This window comes from Amphiura filiformis, chromosome 9 (genome assembly GCF_039555335.1).
Source record: "Amphiura filiformis chromosome 9, Afil_fr2py, whole genome shotgun sequence".
Taxonomy (NCBI): Eukaryota; Metazoa; Echinodermata; class Ophiuroidea; order Amphilepidida; family Amphiuridae; genus Amphiura; species Amphiura filiformis.
Window position 1 is genome coordinate 61,521,392 of NC_092636.1, and position 19,952 is coordinate 61,541,343.

Below are 19,952 nucleotides of genomic sequence, written 5' to 3' on the forward strand. Positions count from 1 at the left end.
GAGTTGATCCTGGCTGCGAAGGTCATTTGTGTAATGTCAAAGGTGTGCGCCTCTTAGCTGCAAGTCTCTGTGTTGTTGTTAAATGGTTTGTGGAATGATGTGGGGCCGTAGTGGTCAGCGCGACAATCTGTAAAGTGTGCTGAGGCTTGTGGATCAACGTCTAGGCCTTGTGCCTGTGCGTAGTGCACTTTAAATAACTGCACTTTTTAAAAACAAACCTTTATTTTCAAAAGGTTATCAATGTCGTCGTATGTATGGCAACTATTTATCAAAGACGGAAAACTTGTACGCTCTAATTGCCAATACGAAGGACGGCTTTCTGTATTCTACATGCGTGGGAACCAATTACGATGAAGAAAGAATGAGAGATATGAAGTTTGAGGTAAGTAATAATTATATCAAATAATCAACCAATCGATCAATCAATCAGCATATCAAGCAATCAACCAATAGCTATCAAGCAATCAATCAACCAATCAATCAAGGAAAACTTGTACGCTCTAATTGCCAATACGAAGGACGGCTTTCTGTATTCTACATGCGTGCTAACCAATTACGATGAAGACAGAAGCATATCAAGCAATCAACCAATAGCTATCAAGCAATCAATCAATTAGTCAATCAAGATAGAGTGGCAACTTGTTTTTACTATCTTGTTCTGTATTTAAAGATACCACTTCCAAGAGGGGAGTACATACTGAAGATACATTGTGTTGGAAGTGGACCAAAAGACCATGATTTGTTTATTGACGGAAAGCCATATTCATCTCAGGTACGTCTTCATATTAACCATTGTTGAAAAATTTGAATAATATTGAAAACCAATCGAAATATTAAGTTTCACGTTGATTCGCAAAAATACTGTAGCAACTATAGCTCGACTGTAATATATTCAGTGAAAATGTTATTTCTAAAGATTACAGCAGCAGTACCGGACACCCATGATGTCATTCCAGGTTTAACAGCGAATGAAATATGTGTGCGTTTTGTAGCAGAGGGAGGAACTACAACTATCCATTTCTATACACGTAAATATCTTTGTACTAAATGATAGTTTGCAAATAACTTAAAATTGTTAAAAAAGTTGGGTTGCCAGGCTCGCCAAGTATCATCTTGAGCGAATTCCCATTTAGGAAGTTTCAAATTGTAAAAAGTAGCTGCCCTTTTATTATATGGCCTGTTTAAGGAAATAAATTATTAAAGACCACACAACTGATACAGAAAAACAAAACACTGCTGATACAGAACAAAAATAACGACCGTCGCTATCTTTGCAGAACATCGAGCAGCAATGGAAATTAGTGCATTAGTAATCGTTGACGCCAACAAATACATGATCACAGAACAAAGCGAAGAAGATGAGAAGAACGACGCGTTAGAAGCTCACAAGGTACAGTTTTCATATCTACTTGGTTATTTACAAATACCGTAAAACCTCGTCTTCAAGCATATAGAGTGCCTTTGAATTTGATAAAAATGATTTCAGGCGCCATTATGGAGTTTGAGCAAATAAATTACAGATCCAAACATATACAAACAAGTATTGTTGTAAGACCAATCTATTGTATTGGAATATTTATGCTTTTTTCTTGTTAATTTTAATTAACACTTAAAAGCGTTAATTTTAATTAACGCTTAAAATCGTTCATCAAAAACACTTTATATGCTTGTAGACGGGGTTTTACGGTATAATAACATTCATGTTAAAACTTACACGTGCAGCCTACTTTTCTTTGCAGTGTAACAAGTATTTGATTGCCTAATTACAAAATGTTATATATTTGTACCAACGAGGCTCTAATGCTTACTATTGTCGAGTGGTAATATCGTGATATGGAACAAAATAATAAATAAATTACAAAATTATTGTGCCTATAGACAAAGAATGATAGATATTGGTTTTATAGAATTGCTTATAAATGTTTGTATGATGTACCTTGTTCTCTGTGAACAAAAATATAATATATTACAATATTTACATATATATGTTTCATGTTTTAGCTATCCGACCAATTGGTTCCCATGGAGCGCACTTTCTTAAAGAAGGAAATGAAAATTGCAGGATGGTCATCAAATCTATTGCTTAATTCTACCGGGGAGGTATGGATAAAATATTCGAGTTGTATAACAAAATAGAAAGATTTAAGGCAGGTACAGCCAGCTTCAGTTTTTATCTTTTATTGTTCTTATCTTTTTCCCAACTTTTAGTTTGTATACCTGGCTCAAATCTATCGGTGTTTATATCATCTACATATTCAGATATTCTCTTGTATCATCATTTGATCATTGCTCCGTTGGACACACAATTACCTAGTTTTTTACTTTTGATTGTTTAATTGCGAATAAAAAACGATGTACATTTTATAGATGACCACAAAGAAAGTGGAAAGAAAAGAAACAGGAGAAAAGGTGCAGAGAAACGAGGCAGAGGCAAAGAGACAGAAGGTTCAAATAAAGAAACACATTAAGATTATAGAAGAGGAAAGATAATACAGCAGCAAAAAGTGCGATAATAAAGAGCAGAACTATACAATACTTTGTTAGAGGAAGCGTACTTTGTAATTGTATAAGCAACACACATCCATCTTTTTAAAAAAGTTAATCATAGCATTATTACTGTTTCACTCCAGGCTGGAGATATGTCACATTGGGACGCTTCTGGAGAATGGAAGGTAGATACATATGGAGGAGATCAGACTGAAACAAGTAAGATTTTGGTTAAACTGAAGATTCAGATATTTGCATTTTGGAGCAAGCATAGATGTACTAACGTGTCAAACAACTATAGGGGCCTAGTATTCTTGAAACCAAACTTTTGATCGTTCATTGCAATGACCCTTCTACAAAATAAATTTCAATTCAATTCGTATTATATAGCCTACATGGTAAAATGTCGACATTCAAAGCCCGCATAATACGAATATGTCACCTGGTTACACGCAAGTGCACACTACAGCACCAATTTACCATTATAATAGATCTATTTTCTATATAATTAAAAAGAATATAGCGAATATAGAATAATAATGAATTATGTAATAAGCAAATGAATAAATTAGAACCCATTGAATTATCATCACATGAACTTCACTGCAAAAAGTGTGTTTAGGAATTAAACACTTTTCTAAACACTATCTTGCACCATGTTTTTAAACATGTTTAAATGCTACACATGTTTAGGAATTTGATGGGCTGTGTTTAGGAAATTTGACATTGGTGTTTAGGAATCAAACATGTTTAGAAATGTGTTTAGACATTGGTGTTTAGGAATCGAACATGTTTAGAAATGTGGTGCAAGAAAAGTGTTTTATTCCTAAAAACCAATGTCAAATTCCAAAACATCATGTGTTAAATTCCTAAACACATACCCATCAAATTCCTAAACATGTGTAGCATTTAAACATGTTTAAAAACATGGTGCAAGATAGTGTTTAGAAAAGTGTTTAATTCCTAAACACACTTTTTGCAGTGCGCTGTCTGCACACCCCCATCACGTCAAGTGCCCCCGAGATGGAGCGGTTAGTAGCTATATATCAGGGCTGGCTGCCACTATAGGGTTTAGGAATCAAGCATGTTTAGAATGTGGTGCAAGAAAAGAATTACACACACACCCTATATTCACCACTTACCATTTTTGTAATCATATGTTTCTATGTTGTAATTATGTGTCTCTTATTTATTCGATGAAATATAGTCCATAGAATTGAAATGGTAACATATTCAAACACATTTTTCAATGTTCTACTCTCAATAACCATACCGAATTATTTTTTCTTTTCCAATCACAGGATTTGTTTCGTCGTACATGACATGCCAGAAATCGCAAGAAATCGATCTGACTAAACATTTCTCCGAGGAATATCTCGACACTAGTCCGCAGATTCAGGTACCTTAAGATGCTGGACATTTAAGTTATGAGTACCTTAACAAATATCCAAATCGGTGGTAATAACTCATTTAACAGGTACAATTCTGGTTTACCATGCGCACCCTGTGTTTTAGGGTTAGGTTAGGATTAGGGTTAGGGTTATAATTAGGGTGGGTTAGGATTAAGGTTATGGTTAGTTCTTATCTTCTTTACATTTACCGTTTTTCACCTTTACTTTTTACAAGGCATGTGAATCATTTCACGAAGGTTGTAATCACGGAGGGTATTACAGTCTTACTGTTACACTCAAGAAAGAAGATGGTGAAGTGATTGCTGAAAAAACAACCGATGAAAAAAGTATAGAAATAGAACAACGGGATTGGATTAAAGAAAGCTTCACATTCAAAGGCTATGAGAAGGGACTACGTCGTATCAGATTTGAAACAACGGGTAAGTATGAATGGATTGAGTTTTTCCACAGAAGTGGCGTATCGTCATAGGGGCACAGGGGGTTGCATTTGAGAATTGAGAAAATCCCATAAGAAAACGGCTTGTGTCCCCAATCAGGCCACGGTTGTTTGATATGGTCATTTATTAATGTTTCTAACAAAACATTACACAATTTTCAATTTTAGACCTTTACAATATCAACAGCTATTACATTATTTATACACATATTTTTTTAGCTATTTTTAACTTGGATTTTTCTATTCTTTATCAAATTGTTCATCTTTTTTGGCCTTTTTATAGTAACTGTATGTTTGTGTGGAAATTGAGGGCGCTATTTACATATAATTTAAATTAAATTTAGCCCAATAATATAAGTTATTCTTTTCATTAATGATAAAAAGTAGTTTGAAAAATTCCTAGCTATATGTTACTAATTTTGATGATGTTTTAATGTCATTATGCAAGTGTTTACCCATTATAAAGATGCACACAAGATTTAAGATAAATAGCGCCATCAGTGTTCAACTTCGCTTAAAAATGAATACAGTTCTACATGCCATCAAACAACGTTAGGCCCGGTCGGTGCACCCCTTCCCCCATATGATGACTTACACACTACGCCACTGTTTCACAGCATATCATTACTGAGTGACAACATGTGATGTGAAACCCTACTGACTATCTGGGATTCGAACCCGTAACGGTCTACTTCAGTTGTACACATTACAAGACGGTATCCCATCTTTTAAAAGTTTGAATTCCTCTCCCTCCTTTATCATATTGTCCAGGGGAAATATATTCATTGTTTTTAGCTTGACTTTTGATTAATTTGAACTCAGTTTTGAAACACCACATCTATAATCCTTGTTAAAAATCTTGAAAAATCTGAAAAGTTCACAGTATTGCTATGTAGGTCCCAACTTTCAATCTGGCAGTTTTTAAAGAATTATATACTTGGCCCAACAATGTTAATACTTTCACTGTTTCAAATCCATGATTTGTTTTTGTCTTCTTTTTTCTTGGTGGTTGTTCCGTTATCCACAGCTCATGATGACAAATTTTGGGCGGGTCATTTTGGTGCTTTGACTTCCGCAGCGCTTGTCCGTGTTAAAAGTCAGGCAATTCCCGGCGAAAATGATAGCTATGCGGACGTCGTAGAAGACGCGCTAACGAAGGATGCTTTACACGATCTTACCAAGGTTATTGCGGACCTCAATGGAGAATACAAAGAGCAGTTGTCTTACTCCAGCCTTCCAGGATCCGAATCTGATGACCGATCTCAGATACAGAACAATCTGCAAGAAACAACTACCACAGCTTCTGCAATACCGCGTAAAGCCCGACGTCCAAAGAAGCGCGAAATCCGCGTGTTTGTGTCTAGCACATTCGTCGATTTTAAGGATGAAAGAGAGATCCTCATCAAGAAAGTGTTTCGTGAGTTGAATCGACTGTGTCTGGATCGTGGCGTGTTCTTCTCGTACGTGGATCTTCGTTGGGGAATTACTACGGAACAAAGCAAAGATGGCAAAACAATATTCATTTGCTTGAGCGAGGTATTGTTTGAAAAGAAAAGTATATAATTTTATTTTATTAATGAATGTAGCACATGCTATATCATAGCATTGATTGTAAATGTTAACATAGTTGGGCACTTTAAAAAGCGATATATTTTAATGGTGGTTCGATACAGTATGCAAAACAACATGCTGTAATATCGCATGGAATATTTTAGTATTCATTTATTCATACGGTTAGTGCGAATGTTATTATAAATTTGCAGTGGTTAGATAAATGTTTTTTACTCGACTCTCTAGTCATAATAAATTTAACTTTAAAAGCTTTATCGTTAAATGATATGGATTTTTCACATAAATATCTTAATTGCTATGTTTGAAATTTCACTACAATAGGTGGACCGCTGTCGTCCGTACTTTATCTGTCTCCTTGGAGATCGTTTTGGATGGCATCAAAGAGAGAACAACAAGGACACATTACTAGATGCTACCTATGACTACGCCTTGAGAAATCTGAAAGGATTTGACTGGTTAGAGGACTTCAGATATGATACCAGTGTTACAAAGGTTGGTCTCCGCTGTGACAAACGCAGCACCAATTTTACCGCAGCGTTTTTCTTGTATAAACCAATACTATCATCTGAGACTAAATGTAAAAAAGACTACTAGTTTGCGTATGCATCAGAGAACAGTAATCGCAGAAAAGAAAATTGCGATGATTTCACAAGGCAAAAAGCAACTTTTCTAGACATTGTTGACATGGTGCCTGCGGGAAAGAAAGTTTCCTACTGTTTTACCGCCGCGTTTAGAAATTTCAATCATAAACAACTTGTAAAGAAATCGTTTCTGAGTTTGATTGACAGGTGACGTCAGACGCAAATTAGTATTTATATCTCTGGCTCCGATTACAAATTTCTATTGAAGCTAATCAGATAAGCAGCAGTGAACCGAAAATTACTCATGATGTTAGTACATAGTTAATAATTATTGCATTTTGAACATTATTATTGCATTTTGAACATTATTATTTTTGTTGTTTTTGTTTTGTTCCTCGTAGCTGGAAATCTTACACGCTGCTTTGAGACTGTCCGATGTCGACCAGAAGAGGACTTTCTTTTACCTGAGAGAATCAAGAGTGAAACGTGAAGAACTGCCCAAGCCGGAGGTTGTAGTTAGATTATTTACATACAAACAAATAAATGTGACTTTAATAGTGAAGCATGATAAAACTTGAAATTCTGGCTCCTTTTAAATACATATTAGTATATCACTAATGCATTGACGTATATATAATTAGCAATGATCATCACATCATGATAACTCAATATTGAGAGACAGTCATCTTATGGTACGTTTAAATCAGGAAATCAAATTTGCAATAAAATCTTATATGAACATGATGAAATGGTTGACACATTAACATTTCTATCATTGTTTTCAGGAAAAGAAGCGAGGCGAGAGTCAGTGGCATTATGATCAGCAGCAGAATTTAAGAGCACAAGTCAGAGAGAAAGGCCAACACTCGAGAGATTTCAGCACGGCAGAAGATGGATGTGCTAAAATTAAGGAGGTTATTCTTTTATATTGTTTCTACTACCATGGCAACCCCAACACTGAACAATATATGTGTGACAAAACGAGGAAAATAGACGAAAGCAGAGAGAGTAGATGAGAAGCGAAAAGAGTGGAGAGAGGAGAAGGCAGGAATTGAGATGAGAAGAAAATATATGAGAGGAAAGGACAGGAAGATAGGTTAGAAGGGAAGAGGAGTAGAGAGGGCGGTGGAGGCGAAAATTAGAGAATATGAGAGGAAAGGGAATAAAAGAAAAGGAGAGAAGAGGATTTTAGTGAAATGCATGTTGGAGTCGAGTTGAGTCGAATCAAAACCAATGTCGTTGAGCCGATAAAAATATACTAAGTCCAGCAAAACACTAGTCTTGTCTTATGTTTAAAATTTGATATTCCAGGACCTAATGCGATGCATAAATGCAGATTTCCCGCCTGGCTCACAGCTCACTCACATCGAACAAGAACGGGAAGCACACGAAGCCTTTGCCGAGGTCCGAAAACGTGTTTATATCGGACGTGAGGAGTACTTCCACGCCATTGACAAACATTTCCATGAAGCGGCAAATACAGGAGATAATTCACCGCTCGTCATTCTTGGGACATCGGGTAGCGGTAAATCGGCATTGGTCGCCAATTGGTGTGGTCGATTTGAAGAGAAGAATCCCGACGACTTCTTGTTTATGCACTTTATTGGCAGTTCTGCGGAGAGTGCTTCCCATCTAAACTTGCTTAGAAGGTTGGTTAAGTACAATAGGTGTGATGTTAAATGGGAGACTATTTAACATCGTATTTGAGTTTTTTTGTCTTCGCATTTTTTTTGTCTTTACATATCGTATTTGAGGTTTTTATTCAATTGCACTTAAAGAACTTTGTTCACCTTTTGCATTGTGGGTATTGATTTTGATCAACAATTTTGAATAGTAAAATTAACAAATGTTTATGACTTAATTACATAGCCATAGTAAATCTAGGTCTTGAGATACATACCCTTTGTTTCTGGTTCTGTAAAAAGAACACAGATTTTTATACTGAGAAAAGTCCTCCTGACCATCCATTATTTCAGATTGTATGAGGAGTTACGTGAGTACCTACAACAAGATCTCACCATACCTACAAGTGAGCGTAGCTTAGTGTTGGAGTTGCCTATGTGGCTCAAACTAGCCAGTAACCGTGGCAACCGTGTTATGCTGGTATTCGATGCACTCAATCAGCTGGACAGTGGCGCAGGATACTCGGGCGAAGAGCAAGAATTGAAGTGGCTTCCCAAAGAACTTCCTCCGAACGTTTATCTCTTGATGTCAACACTACCAGGGAAGGTAAATGCTAGATATTTAGTCATAATACTAGTAATGGACAACTGATTCGGGCTAACCAAGCAAGACTGTCCTATGCTTTTTCTGATTCACTGTTTAAGCAGAAACAGGCAAACAAGAAGGTTTCACCGCGTGCGCCGTTCTGATTTGGCTCATTGAGCTTAGTAGGTTAGTTGTCTGAATGGCACTTTTCAGAGCCATCAGATTGCCTGCAGAAATAGGCCCTCCTTAACTTTAAGGCGCCATGTGAACAATCCCTATTGCTTTTGCCTTGTAAAAGTATCAACATTAATGACCATTTTCTGAGCTTCGGGTTTTTTTTTTTCGATGAAGGCACCAGCGTAAACTAGTATCTTTATCTCTGGCTCCGAGTGTAAGTGTAGTGTTACGTTATTACCGTCGATTTGATTTGGGGAAAAGGCGGCGAAATATTACAAATTGTTTAAGGTACTTGTAAAAATTAAAAAAGAACCTCTTGTTTGCGACATTGTCTCCTGGGTTTACTAGTCAAAATGTTCATGCTAATGTTTTATTATGTTATAGGCAAAGGACGCCGTAGATGAAGCTGGGTGGCCAACTATACAAGTCTATCCGCTAAACCCGACAGAAAAGATGGAGATTATCACTACCTACATGTCTCTATACAGCAAAACACTCAATAAGGAACAGTTGGCAGTAATCGTTGAAGCAAAACAGAGCAACAATCCATTGTACCTGAAGGCACTCCTAGACGAGGTAGATAAGACAATAATATTTCAATCATAATCCTTAATTTTCGTCGGTCGAAATCTCCGCATCCTAACGAATACTGGTTTACTATCGTCCCGCTTTGCTCGCCCTCTATATTCAGTTTAATACACTAGGGACAGCTTATAGTTATCCGGGATACGTCAATTTGCGGGAATTACGACGATATGATACAATTGCGTACGTTAATATTTTAATATTTGGCAGAACACCTTATAAATATAATGCAGTTTGTGAATAATAGGACTTCATCTAAATCACCTTGTTGAGTACCCGGGGTTGAGTACAGTCTGAATACCGCAGGGTGCGATTGAAACTAACTTATCACGTATCATTCTAAAACAACCCAGAAGAGGTAAGGAAACGAAGTAAAAGGTGGAGGTGAAGAAGATGATGATGATCCAAACATATTCAAGAAGTAGATGAAAAGGGGAGAGATAAAGGCGTGAGTGCGTGAAAGTCTCTTTTCTTTAACTGAGAATAGACAGTTATAGAATATACATTACCGTACCTTTAAGCCTTTTAAATGGGAAGTTATAATTCGTACCAGAATGATTTTCCCACCACCGAGCAAAGATTTTGTAAGTAAATTAAAATGAATGATTTTGGAGTAATTTCAAATTTCCAATGCCAGCCACACATAGAAGGAAGTAACTGAGTACTCTAATACTTCACTTACATAGCGTAATGCGTTAACATTTGATGATAACGTAATCCATTTTATACATCTAAGGTTCGTGTTTTCGGCAGCTTTGAGCATCTTACTAATGCCATCAAGGATTACGTCAAGGCCAAAGATCCTGGAGAACTCTTTGTGAAGATTCTAGAACGCCTGGAATCGGATTTCGAAAGCGGTTCCGAAGGAAGGTAAGAAGGTTATTTTGCTCGATATCGTCAATCGGACTCTTTGCGACCCTTTTGATGATAGAGTTCCGTCAGCCAAATTTAGAGTGCAGACACTATCACGCCTGCATGCCTTCACGGGCCTTAAACAATTTGATCAAGATCGTCTCCTCTCCTTGGCCAAAATATTGGACATTATTCTTAGTCAATCTTCTACACAGACTGATTTCATCACGAATGATGTTTCTATTTCTATTCCAACAGCCAATGCAAATTGGGGGAAACAAGGGCATAATAATATTATTATTATACTTAACCTTATTTAAACCAAGTTAACAGGAAAATGTGTATTGTATTGTACAGCTTGATAAAATCTAATGAATTACTTGCAAATTAAATAAAATCCAAATTTACCAGGTTTCCAAATTGATTCTTGCTTTCAAGAACTGGTCTGGTACGTGATACCACGGTAGCTATCTGGTGTGCCCACCGGGGAATGAGTGAGCAAGAGCTTCTCAACTATCTACAGGTAAGAACTGGTCTGGTATGTGACACAATGGTAGCTATCTGGTGTTCTCACCGAGGAATGCAATCTGCAGGTAACTGCAATAGACATTAATAAACCAGCAAGTCACGAATGTCTATTACATATGTTGCTGCTAAAGATATCGCATGAACACGCCATTTTTGTTTGTTTCACAATCTGTTCAGCTCTGTTCAGTAATACGCATTGGGTGTAATTACGAAAGTTTGAGCTTTACAAGGTGGTAACCTATCGAATTAGATAATAAAGGCATTTGCAACAGATAGCGAAAAATTACCTGATATACGGCACCTGGTTTAATAAATTTACCTTATATAGCACAGATTGTGTTATATGAAAAGTTGCTGTGAATGACGAAAATTATTGTCTGCGTCCACAGGTACAATCCCACGTGTGGTCTCCCTTCTACTTATCTCTTGAAGAGAACCTTGTGAATCGCAACGGTCTACTCAATTTCTTTCATGACTATATGCGTCAAGCGGTAGAACGGAAGTACCTGTCTACACCTGAAGACAAACAGAAGGGATATGTGGCATTGGCGGAGTACTTTACTGGCGAGGATATCGACAACAGATATGTAAGCAATGCTGACAAATTGGTTGCGGGGGATGAGAAATAAATTTGTGACGGAATTAAGGACGTTTATTCTACGCCAAGTTAATTTCGTATTTAGTGAATATGGACTATAGACAATTGGTCGACTGACTAAAATGTTCAGCGAAAACTTTCTTTATTTTGATAGGTTGATGAAGTACCATATCTTCTAGCAAAGGCCGGCGATATGAAGCGACTCAGAGCCACTGTACTTAACATTGCCGTATTCCGCCGTCTTATGAATAGTGATGAGGGCAAGTATCAACTTATCAAGTCATGGCAATTGGTAAGTTCAAACTGCATGTTACATTTCTCTTGAATCGTTGTTTCTGTATAACTCTTTTAAAATTCTCGATGGGTATAATGTAATACGAATGTTAAGACTATTCAATCTAAAATAAAAGTTATGTTATTCAACTGTCTCGTATCTGCAGTGGTCAATGTATTTTAATTGAATGAAATAAAGATGGATGATTGAAGTAAACACCATGTTCGCTTTATTTTTACCAGCTTGGTGGTTATGACAAGGTTGAAGAAGAGTATCTTGGAGTGTTATTGCGTTCCGATTGGAAGACTGTTGGTGACAAAGCTAACTTGATGAAAGCTATGGCAGGATTCTTCAACCAACTTGGGTTACTTACCGGAGCAAAGTATGCTATGCCTTCTCAACATTTATAAGTGTTTAAAACTCGATGTCAATCTTTTTACCTTCACTTATTTTAAAGATTTGTAGAAACTACAAAGCACCGTTGATCACAGTGGACCAGATCACTCCCTTCGTGACGGTAACCCTTTTAGTATACAGATCACGTCTGTATTTCGATTGGTCTATTCCCTTTAAAATCTGCATTCCTCCTGTGGAATATTTAGCTAAATTTGAGGATAAAATGTCTTATGTTCTGAATACCTTTCAGACTTCTCTTAGAATCATTGCTGAAAGAGCTGGAGGAGCAACACACGGAGACTGACGGAGTCATTGTGTATCACCATGGCAACAACACTTTCAGATTGAGATGCAATTACCCGGATGTTATTGACGTATGTACTAAATTAAATGTAGAGTCTATCTATGTGAGAGGTCTTGCCCCCCCATGCTAACCGTCCTGATATTTAAGGACTTTTGTACTTTTTAGCCCATTTTTTACCATTTTCGTCAAAGTTTCCCCCCCTGGAAAAATTGCCTTGCCCCCTCTGATAAAAGCTGATAAAGTACTGGCTACGCCACTGTACCCAAATGCTTTTAAGGTCGCTGCTGTAGTCGTGGAGCGCAATTTAAGCAGCAACAACACGAGAAGTAGAAAAAATTGCTATATATAGGAATTACCATGAGCCATTTGGCAATTGTATAATGTTGTATATTATCCTTACCTTCATTGTATTTCAAAAATAACACGGTAACATAAATACTCACAATATTCGAAATAACAAATTAACGTTCAAATTGTGGCAATGGAACATGGCACATTCAAATGTTTTAATCATAATCGACAACCACTTGGTGCAAGAAAATAGTGCTGTAAAATAATCAAACTGACTTCCTTTCTTTCAGGTATTAATTGAGATTGGTCATGTATGTCGCAAGTTGGGTATGTTACCAGAATCATTCACCAATTACCAGGAAGCCCTATCCAGACAAGCAAAGCCAAGCACACCAGCTGAAAAACTGCGTCTGGTAAAAACTTTCATTGGTCTAGGGTAAGTGCAGGTATCTTTCTTTAAGTCATTTAGTAGCTCAATATATGGTTTGCAATTGTTTAAAATTTTCTCTTTTCAAATCAATTCTAAGTGAAGGAATGTCGAGTACAATTATAGTTTTAAATATGTTCACCCAAGAAAGAGGTTTACGTATTGTACACTGGAACACATAAACATTCAAATATTACAAACTAGCACACAGGATCAAATTAATCGGTTTTTCTTAATATTCACCTATTTTATGTATTTATATTGTATACATCAATTATAGTAAGACCATTGGCACTGAATCTAAGTATCATGGTGTAACCTATACAATAATTAAATGCAATATTAAAGTTTTCTTTGTAACTGAAAACTTACCCGTTATCAGGGTGTCCCAAAAGTCTCGATACCTTTTTAAACCTTTGTATCTTTAAGAAGAAATGGTATACAAAAAATTTGAAAACATATTTGGAAAGAAGACACTTGGGCAATTTTTTTGGTACCAAACTTGCCCCCTTTTGTGCCTCCTACTTAAAAATAATGTCAGATGAATGTATAGGCACATAACGCGTAGTACCATACAGCAGTCATTCCTTTTCTGAATATTCACAGATCTTCTTGGGCTTGCTGATACAGCACATCTTACTTTATCAATGTTTCGTGTATCGATATCGCCTTGTCTTCCTACGTCCATAGCGCACTGAATCGCGTACTGATCCTGTCTTAAAGAATTTGTTGACAATGTTTTTATGCAGCATTTTGATGGTGCTCGAGCATGTCCAGTGAGTTGATAATGTTCGTTGAACTTCTTTTGAGTAAGTTTGACCGATTTCGTTTCGGCATAAAACCAAAGAATGTAAATTTGTTGTTGAATATTGTAAGTCATGTTGATACAACGCCATTTATCACTTATTCGTGCATTCAAAATGTCAGCACTGTGCAAAAACAAACCGCTTGAATGCGCTTGAATGGAATGGGGGGGGTAGCAGAGCAAAACAATGGTTTCAACAGGACGGTGCGACTCACACACAGCCAAAGTGACTCTCCAATGGCTTGAAAATCGTTTCCATGAGAAGATCATATTCCTCAAAACTGATCAAACTTGGCCACCTCATTCTCCGGATTTAAGTCAACCTGATTTTTTTCTGTGGGGTTATCTCAAAGACCGAGTGTATAGCACAAAAACTCGCAGCATACCCGACTTGAAGGAAAACATAAAGAGTGAGATAAGAAAACTTGAAAGAGACACTTGCAGAAGCGTCATTCAGTACTTCACCGTCAGAGTACGCGAGTGTGCGAATTTATATGATGGACATCTTGAACATATTCCGAATAGACTACTTGCAAAACAAAAAAAAGTCCAAACTACGGAAGAACAAAATAAAAAATAATGTGAAGTTGTTGGGAATAGTGTTCCAATTTGACAATGTTCCTGGTGATTTGTTCCCATTAACCATTTTTGCATATGCGCTATATTCATGCATAATGTCTTCTGACTTAGCATGAATAGGGGAGTTTCAATGTGACAATTCAGTAATGATCGGGGTATCAACTCAATCAAAACATTATAAAATCTTTGAGATAAGGAAAATTACTTTACCAAGTCACTTTGTTAGGATTGTGAGCAAATGCAGAAGAGGGTGTTAATTTGACAATTCGTTTGCATTTAATTAAGTGTTTTGTTTCTCCGGTTGAAAGAACGATTTTCCAATATGATAAACATTTGCTCGTATCTTCATACTACAACATGCAGATATTAGCAAGTTTGGTACCAAAAAAATTGCCCAAATGTCCTCTTTCTAAATATGTTTTCATATTTTCTGTATACTATTTCTCCTTAAAGATACAATGGTTTAAAAAGGTATCGAGACTTTTGGGACACCCTGTATATTCCTAATTCAAAACAAACCTCTACCTCACACCATTAACTGACCCTGTCCATTTTAGAAACACTTTTAATATTTACTGACTCTATCCCTTTTAAAAAATACTATTAAAAACACTATTAATTCATATCTATCCGTAACTCAAACCTAATCCATTAGTCAAACCTCGATAACTGAAGCATTTGTAGTCGTCCCTGACTCAAACCTCATATTCAAACCGTTCTTACTTAAACTGTAGGCCTAACCCTTACATGCGATTCAAATTTACCTGTGACATTATCCATAACATACCCCTAAAGCTATTTTTTATCGCAACATGATGCAGTCATGTCTACAGTAGAATTCACCACGACCTTTGCAGGACTTAAACCCCATTAAAAGATATTAAACCAAGATAACACTCATTGAAAACAGCTCAACTATGTTAAATCAGATCTTCTCTGGTTAAATCCACACTACACATGTTTCTGTTTTACCTGTGCGATTTGCTGTGTGGGCCTTTGTTTACGAAATGAGACAATAGTCTGCATATTGTTAACAGCATTCTTGAAAATGAGAAACATAATGGTTGTAGACTTAACACGGTTTGGAAATAATTTCTTTATATTTTTTGGTGTTATCTGTCGTTTACATATCCTTCCTAAAACACAAAAGTGCGTATATTTCCAAACACCTAAATTAGCTAAAAATTTAGGACATGTTACAAAACTATATTTTCTAGAATTTCAGAGAGTACTTAATTGGCCGGTTATTTTTCACACAGCGACGTTAAATAGGCAATGCCCATATACCTATAACATACACTGTTTGTAGAGGTCACGCGTCAATGGTGAGAGTAGCCTACTGTGTATTATATAGGAAAATGAACAGTAACTGCAGTATGAACCCCAACGACAACTTCTTTGCCCAAATTTAAAGCTTTAACTATTCCATATAAGCTCATATACAACATAGAGGATATTATATTCATAAACGTAACTTTACAAAACCATGTAAATAAAAACTTTATAAAGTGATTCAATACGTGGAAAATTTATCATACTTTCTTGTCAGACAACTCCCTTATTAAAATTTCAATTGAGCTATTTGGGTAATTTCATCTTTTGCAAGGACACCCAAACTTTGGGTTTCTTTGCAAAGGATTTTAGGAATTACTTAATTTTTGTACAGGTCTGTTAAGAGACAACAAGGGGATGCAGATGACGCTAAGCGATGTTTGATAAGAGCACTAGAGGTCGCTACCCAGGTACTTGGTTCGAATCATCACTACGTGGCTTCAATTATTGGACAGGTAAAAAGTGAAACGCATATCGGCTTGTTATATTACAAGCAGTTACTGCGTTTTACTATGGAAGCAAAATATATTCTTAAACATAAAAGAATATCTGCGTCCCAAATCTGCATTTTATCTCAGAATACCGGTCTCCTAAGGAAATGAATCAAATATCTTAAGCAAAAGTGTCAATTGTGGCTGGGCTATTTTGTATTATATTCATTTCACTATACTGAAGGATATTAAGCTGAAAATGCGGAGCGCGAATGGCCTCCCATATGTTTAAAGTGGCCATGTCGTTTCCTGCACGGCTCTTTTCAGAGCCATCGTTTATTCTGATGTATGTATATATGATTAATGATTCCATATATATATACTTATGTAGATGTCCTACATATCATATTATCTCTATGTAGATCGGTGAGCTATCATACAGTCAAGGTGTTCTACCGGATGCCATTCATCATCATTTACGCGACCTGAAACTGACACAAAACGAAGTAGGCATCCAACATCCGAGAGTTGCCGCCATATTGAATAACATCGCACTTGTATTGGATGATCTGAACAATAAGACTGCGGGGAACCTTTTCCAGGCAGTCTTGGCGATACTGGTAGAAGCTTATGGCAAGGATCACTTGGACGTGGCAATTGTCAGGTATTTTCATTTTTCATCACTTAATTAGCACAAAACATCCTAAAAACTATATCATAAAAAATTCATCACGCGATGTGGTGTGTTTATTCCGTAACAATTTCATTTGGTCATATATTATGATTCATGATCGAAGTAATGTCATGTCTGGTCTGTCATAGAATCACCGAAAAGATAGAGGGAGGGGGCGATATAGAGAGAGTCAGGGCCGGATTTACCTTTTTGGGGGCCCTGGGCCAGGCCAACATTTGGAGGCCCCAAACGCACCGTGAGGAAGACATGTGCACTTAAGTGGCCAGGTTTTTAGATTTCATTAGGACATTTGCGCGCAAAGCGCATGAAAAAATTTCAATTGTAGACTATTTTAGCCCAAATTGAAGCTGATTTTGCTATATAACAGGCCAGTGCGCGCAAAATTTTGGCCGAGAACATGGTGTTTTTCGGCTAAAATGGAAGCTGCACACTACACATGGCAATTTTGGGGGCCCAAAAAATTTGGGGGCCCTGGGCCCGGGCCCATCTAGCCCTATGGTAAATCCGGCCCTGGGAGAGTGTAAGAGGAGAGAGGAGAATGAAGCTAGGAGCAGGAAAGACAAAGAGAGAATAGATTAATATTTCAGGTTCAAGTTCAATATAATGAAGAAAAGAAAAACTAAATTCAAAGTGTTTCCTTTAGAGGTCGGGAACACACTTTTAAGTTCATCCCGATCGCTAACAACAGATCATTATTAACTGATATGATATTTCTTGTACTATTTACAGGTACAATCTGGGGACCTTTTTCCTGTCGAACAACTTGTTTCAGAGAGCAGAGTTCCAGTTCAGCGAATCTCTTCGAATTTTTACCCGATTCTTGGGTGAAGATCATACTCACACGAAAGAGGCAATATTGGCAAAAGATAAAGTCCGAGATATTAAGAATTAGCAAAAGATGTAGGACAAATTTTTCTTGATTAGGTTGATTTAATGTAAGAACCTCACGAAAATCCACTCCCTTACTTTAAGGAGGTTGGTCTGATTTCATTACCTATACGCTTTTAACTTTGGGTTGACACCTATTTGGAGTTTAAATGCTTTCAACCGCTTCTGTAAATGACACGAAATTGTTTATTAGAATGTCCTATACCGTATACTCTATGAATAATAAATGATTTTATTATCTTATTCTGATTAACAGAGTCCATACAAAACATTATTTGAGCATTTATTTCACAAGGTCAATGAGAATAATGCAAGCTTTCCATTGATCCAAAATATAATTTTTGATATTAAAAAGTAAGTGATTTTCGATGTCAAAAAGTAAGAATATTGTGGAAATGAGGCTACCAATCAGACAAACGTTTTTGAACCTGAAATGTATTTACGCAATAGTGTCAGTGGTTGGCCAGTGGGAGGGGCACTCATTACATCTTGGGTTCCCACTGTCAAAATAAGACTCGTGTTGGGACAAACATTGTCACATTTTACGTAAATTTTCTGAATGTTACATGCGATTTGGAGAACAGTACATGTACCGGTATATTTCAAGATACATTACATGTATGTTTCAAGATATGACTAATAATTAACTCCAGGCCGCATATACATTGGGCAACTTTTCTAAACAAATAACCTGAGCAGAATGTTTTATCCACAAAAACTTTTGCATATCGAGACGGATTGCTATTCGTCCCTTTGCGATTTAATGTTTGAATTCATTTTAACATGAGCAAATATTCACATGTAAAAATATATAATATTCGGTATTGCAAATGTGATGAGTATTGACAGTAAATACTAGGAGGAATTATATTTATAAGTTTTACCAATAATATTTAATAAACATTATTATGATAATTTGCTAATTAATATCAACTTATTTATCAAGTTATCCTTGCCAAAATATCCATCCTTTATTATGGTAGCTGTATAAAAATAATATAACTTGAATGTGTTGGAAACGAAGGAACATTGTAATTATGCACAGTTTACGCAATATGGAGCGTTCGTTATGTTTGGTGAAATGTGTCGTTCAACTAATGTTTATTTATATAATGCTAAAGCACAAAAGGATATATCTTAGAATGGTGGTTTATATTCATATTAATATTATGTTTATAGAATAATAAATGGCTAAATATTTAAGACATTTGCATGGTTTTTAACTCTTTAACTAGTGATCTGCTATAAAGCCAATCTTTTTTTTGTTGATATGATTTATTGATATCACACTAATGAAAAAGCCCCGGGGAAAGCGTAACGATATGCTCCTATATACGGTCACTTAACCTAAGATAAGCCAGTGACACGATCGTAATTAAACACAGCCAAATTAAAAAGTCTCCCTAAGTGCCATTCCCATAATCAGACTCTGTTGAGTTTATGGCAAAATAATTTATATAATAATTTTCTATACAGTTTCCTTCGAAGGTTGATACCAAATTTGATATCAAAAGTTTAATCATCGTGAGCATAGGAACCGTTGTTTGGAAATTCGTGCAATTTTAAAAAATAATGGCAAATTACGAATTGACCACGCAAAAGCCAATGCATGGTACCACCTTAGTATGTGGCCCGAAGCAACCCGTACAGGAATCATTGTACACTTGCCTGCTCACAATAAAAGAGCGGGATATTTGATTTGCATTTTGACGTGCATAATTAGACCTCTCAGATGTGTGTAGATGTTGAGAAGAGGTGGTTTATAATCGATTGACCTGCCGGCATATTCAGGCGATGTAATTCTCGCTATTCGCAATAAGGGCGCCGCCAGCGGTTTGCGATGTATCATGGGAAAAATCGTGATGTATCATGGGAAAAGGTCGACATCAAGTCCGCGCAATACGAATATTACCATGCTATTACATAGGAACACGTGACAATATTTTTTAGTTTGTCAAAATAAAGGTGTTACACGCGAATCGATACTCAATAATACTTAATAATGTGATTTGAAATGTGCACAATTAATTTTTTCTCTATCGATTTACTAAAAAATATTGTCACGTGTTCCTATGTAATAGCATGGTAATATTCG

The 19,952-nt window shown here is 36.4% G+C and overlaps 1 protein-coding gene across 1 annotated transcript in view; it reads left to right on the forward strand.

Moving 5' to 3' along the window:
• Positions 1-19,283, forward strand: part of LOC140161274 (uncharacterized) — a 39,492-nt gene extending 20,209 nt beyond the window's left edge. The window contains exons 8-32 of the mRNA XM_072184745.1: positions 234-382; positions 671-772; positions 917-1,028; positions 1,278-1,390; positions 2,002-2,100; positions 2,631-2,706; positions 3,789-3,886; positions 4,114-4,318; positions 5,363-5,871; positions 6,229-6,399; positions 6,890-6,997; positions 7,274-7,402; positions 7,800-8,137; positions 8,465-8,717; positions 9,258-9,449; positions 10,195-10,328; positions 10,749-10,833; positions 11,228-11,425; positions 11,591-11,728; positions 11,953-12,092; positions 12,357-12,480; positions 12,992-13,137; positions 16,179-16,299; positions 16,698-16,939; positions 17,699-19,283. Coding sequence (XP_072040846.1) covers positions 234-382; positions 671-772; positions 917-1,028; positions 1,278-1,390; positions 2,002-2,100; positions 2,631-2,706; positions 3,789-3,886; positions 4,114-4,318; positions 5,363-5,871; positions 6,229-6,399; positions 6,890-6,997; positions 7,274-7,402; positions 7,800-8,137; positions 8,465-8,717; positions 9,258-9,449; positions 10,195-10,328; positions 10,749-10,833; positions 11,228-11,425; positions 11,591-11,728; positions 11,953-12,092; positions 12,357-12,480; positions 12,992-13,137; positions 16,179-16,299; positions 16,698-16,939; positions 17,699-17,861 — 4,145 coding nt within the window. The 3' untranslated portion in view covers positions 17,862-19,283. The remainder of the gene's footprint in view (positions 1-233; positions 383-670; positions 773-916; positions 1,029-1,277; positions 1,391-2,001; positions 2,101-2,630; positions 2,707-3,788; positions 3,887-4,113; positions 4,319-5,362; positions 5,872-6,228; positions 6,400-6,889; positions 6,998-7,273; positions 7,403-7,799; positions 8,138-8,464; positions 8,718-9,257; positions 9,450-10,194; positions 10,329-10,748; positions 10,834-11,227; positions 11,426-11,590; positions 11,729-11,952; positions 12,093-12,356; positions 12,481-12,991; positions 13,138-16,178; positions 16,300-16,697; positions 16,940-17,698) is intronic.
• Positions 19,284-19,952: the final 669 nt, after the last annotated feature.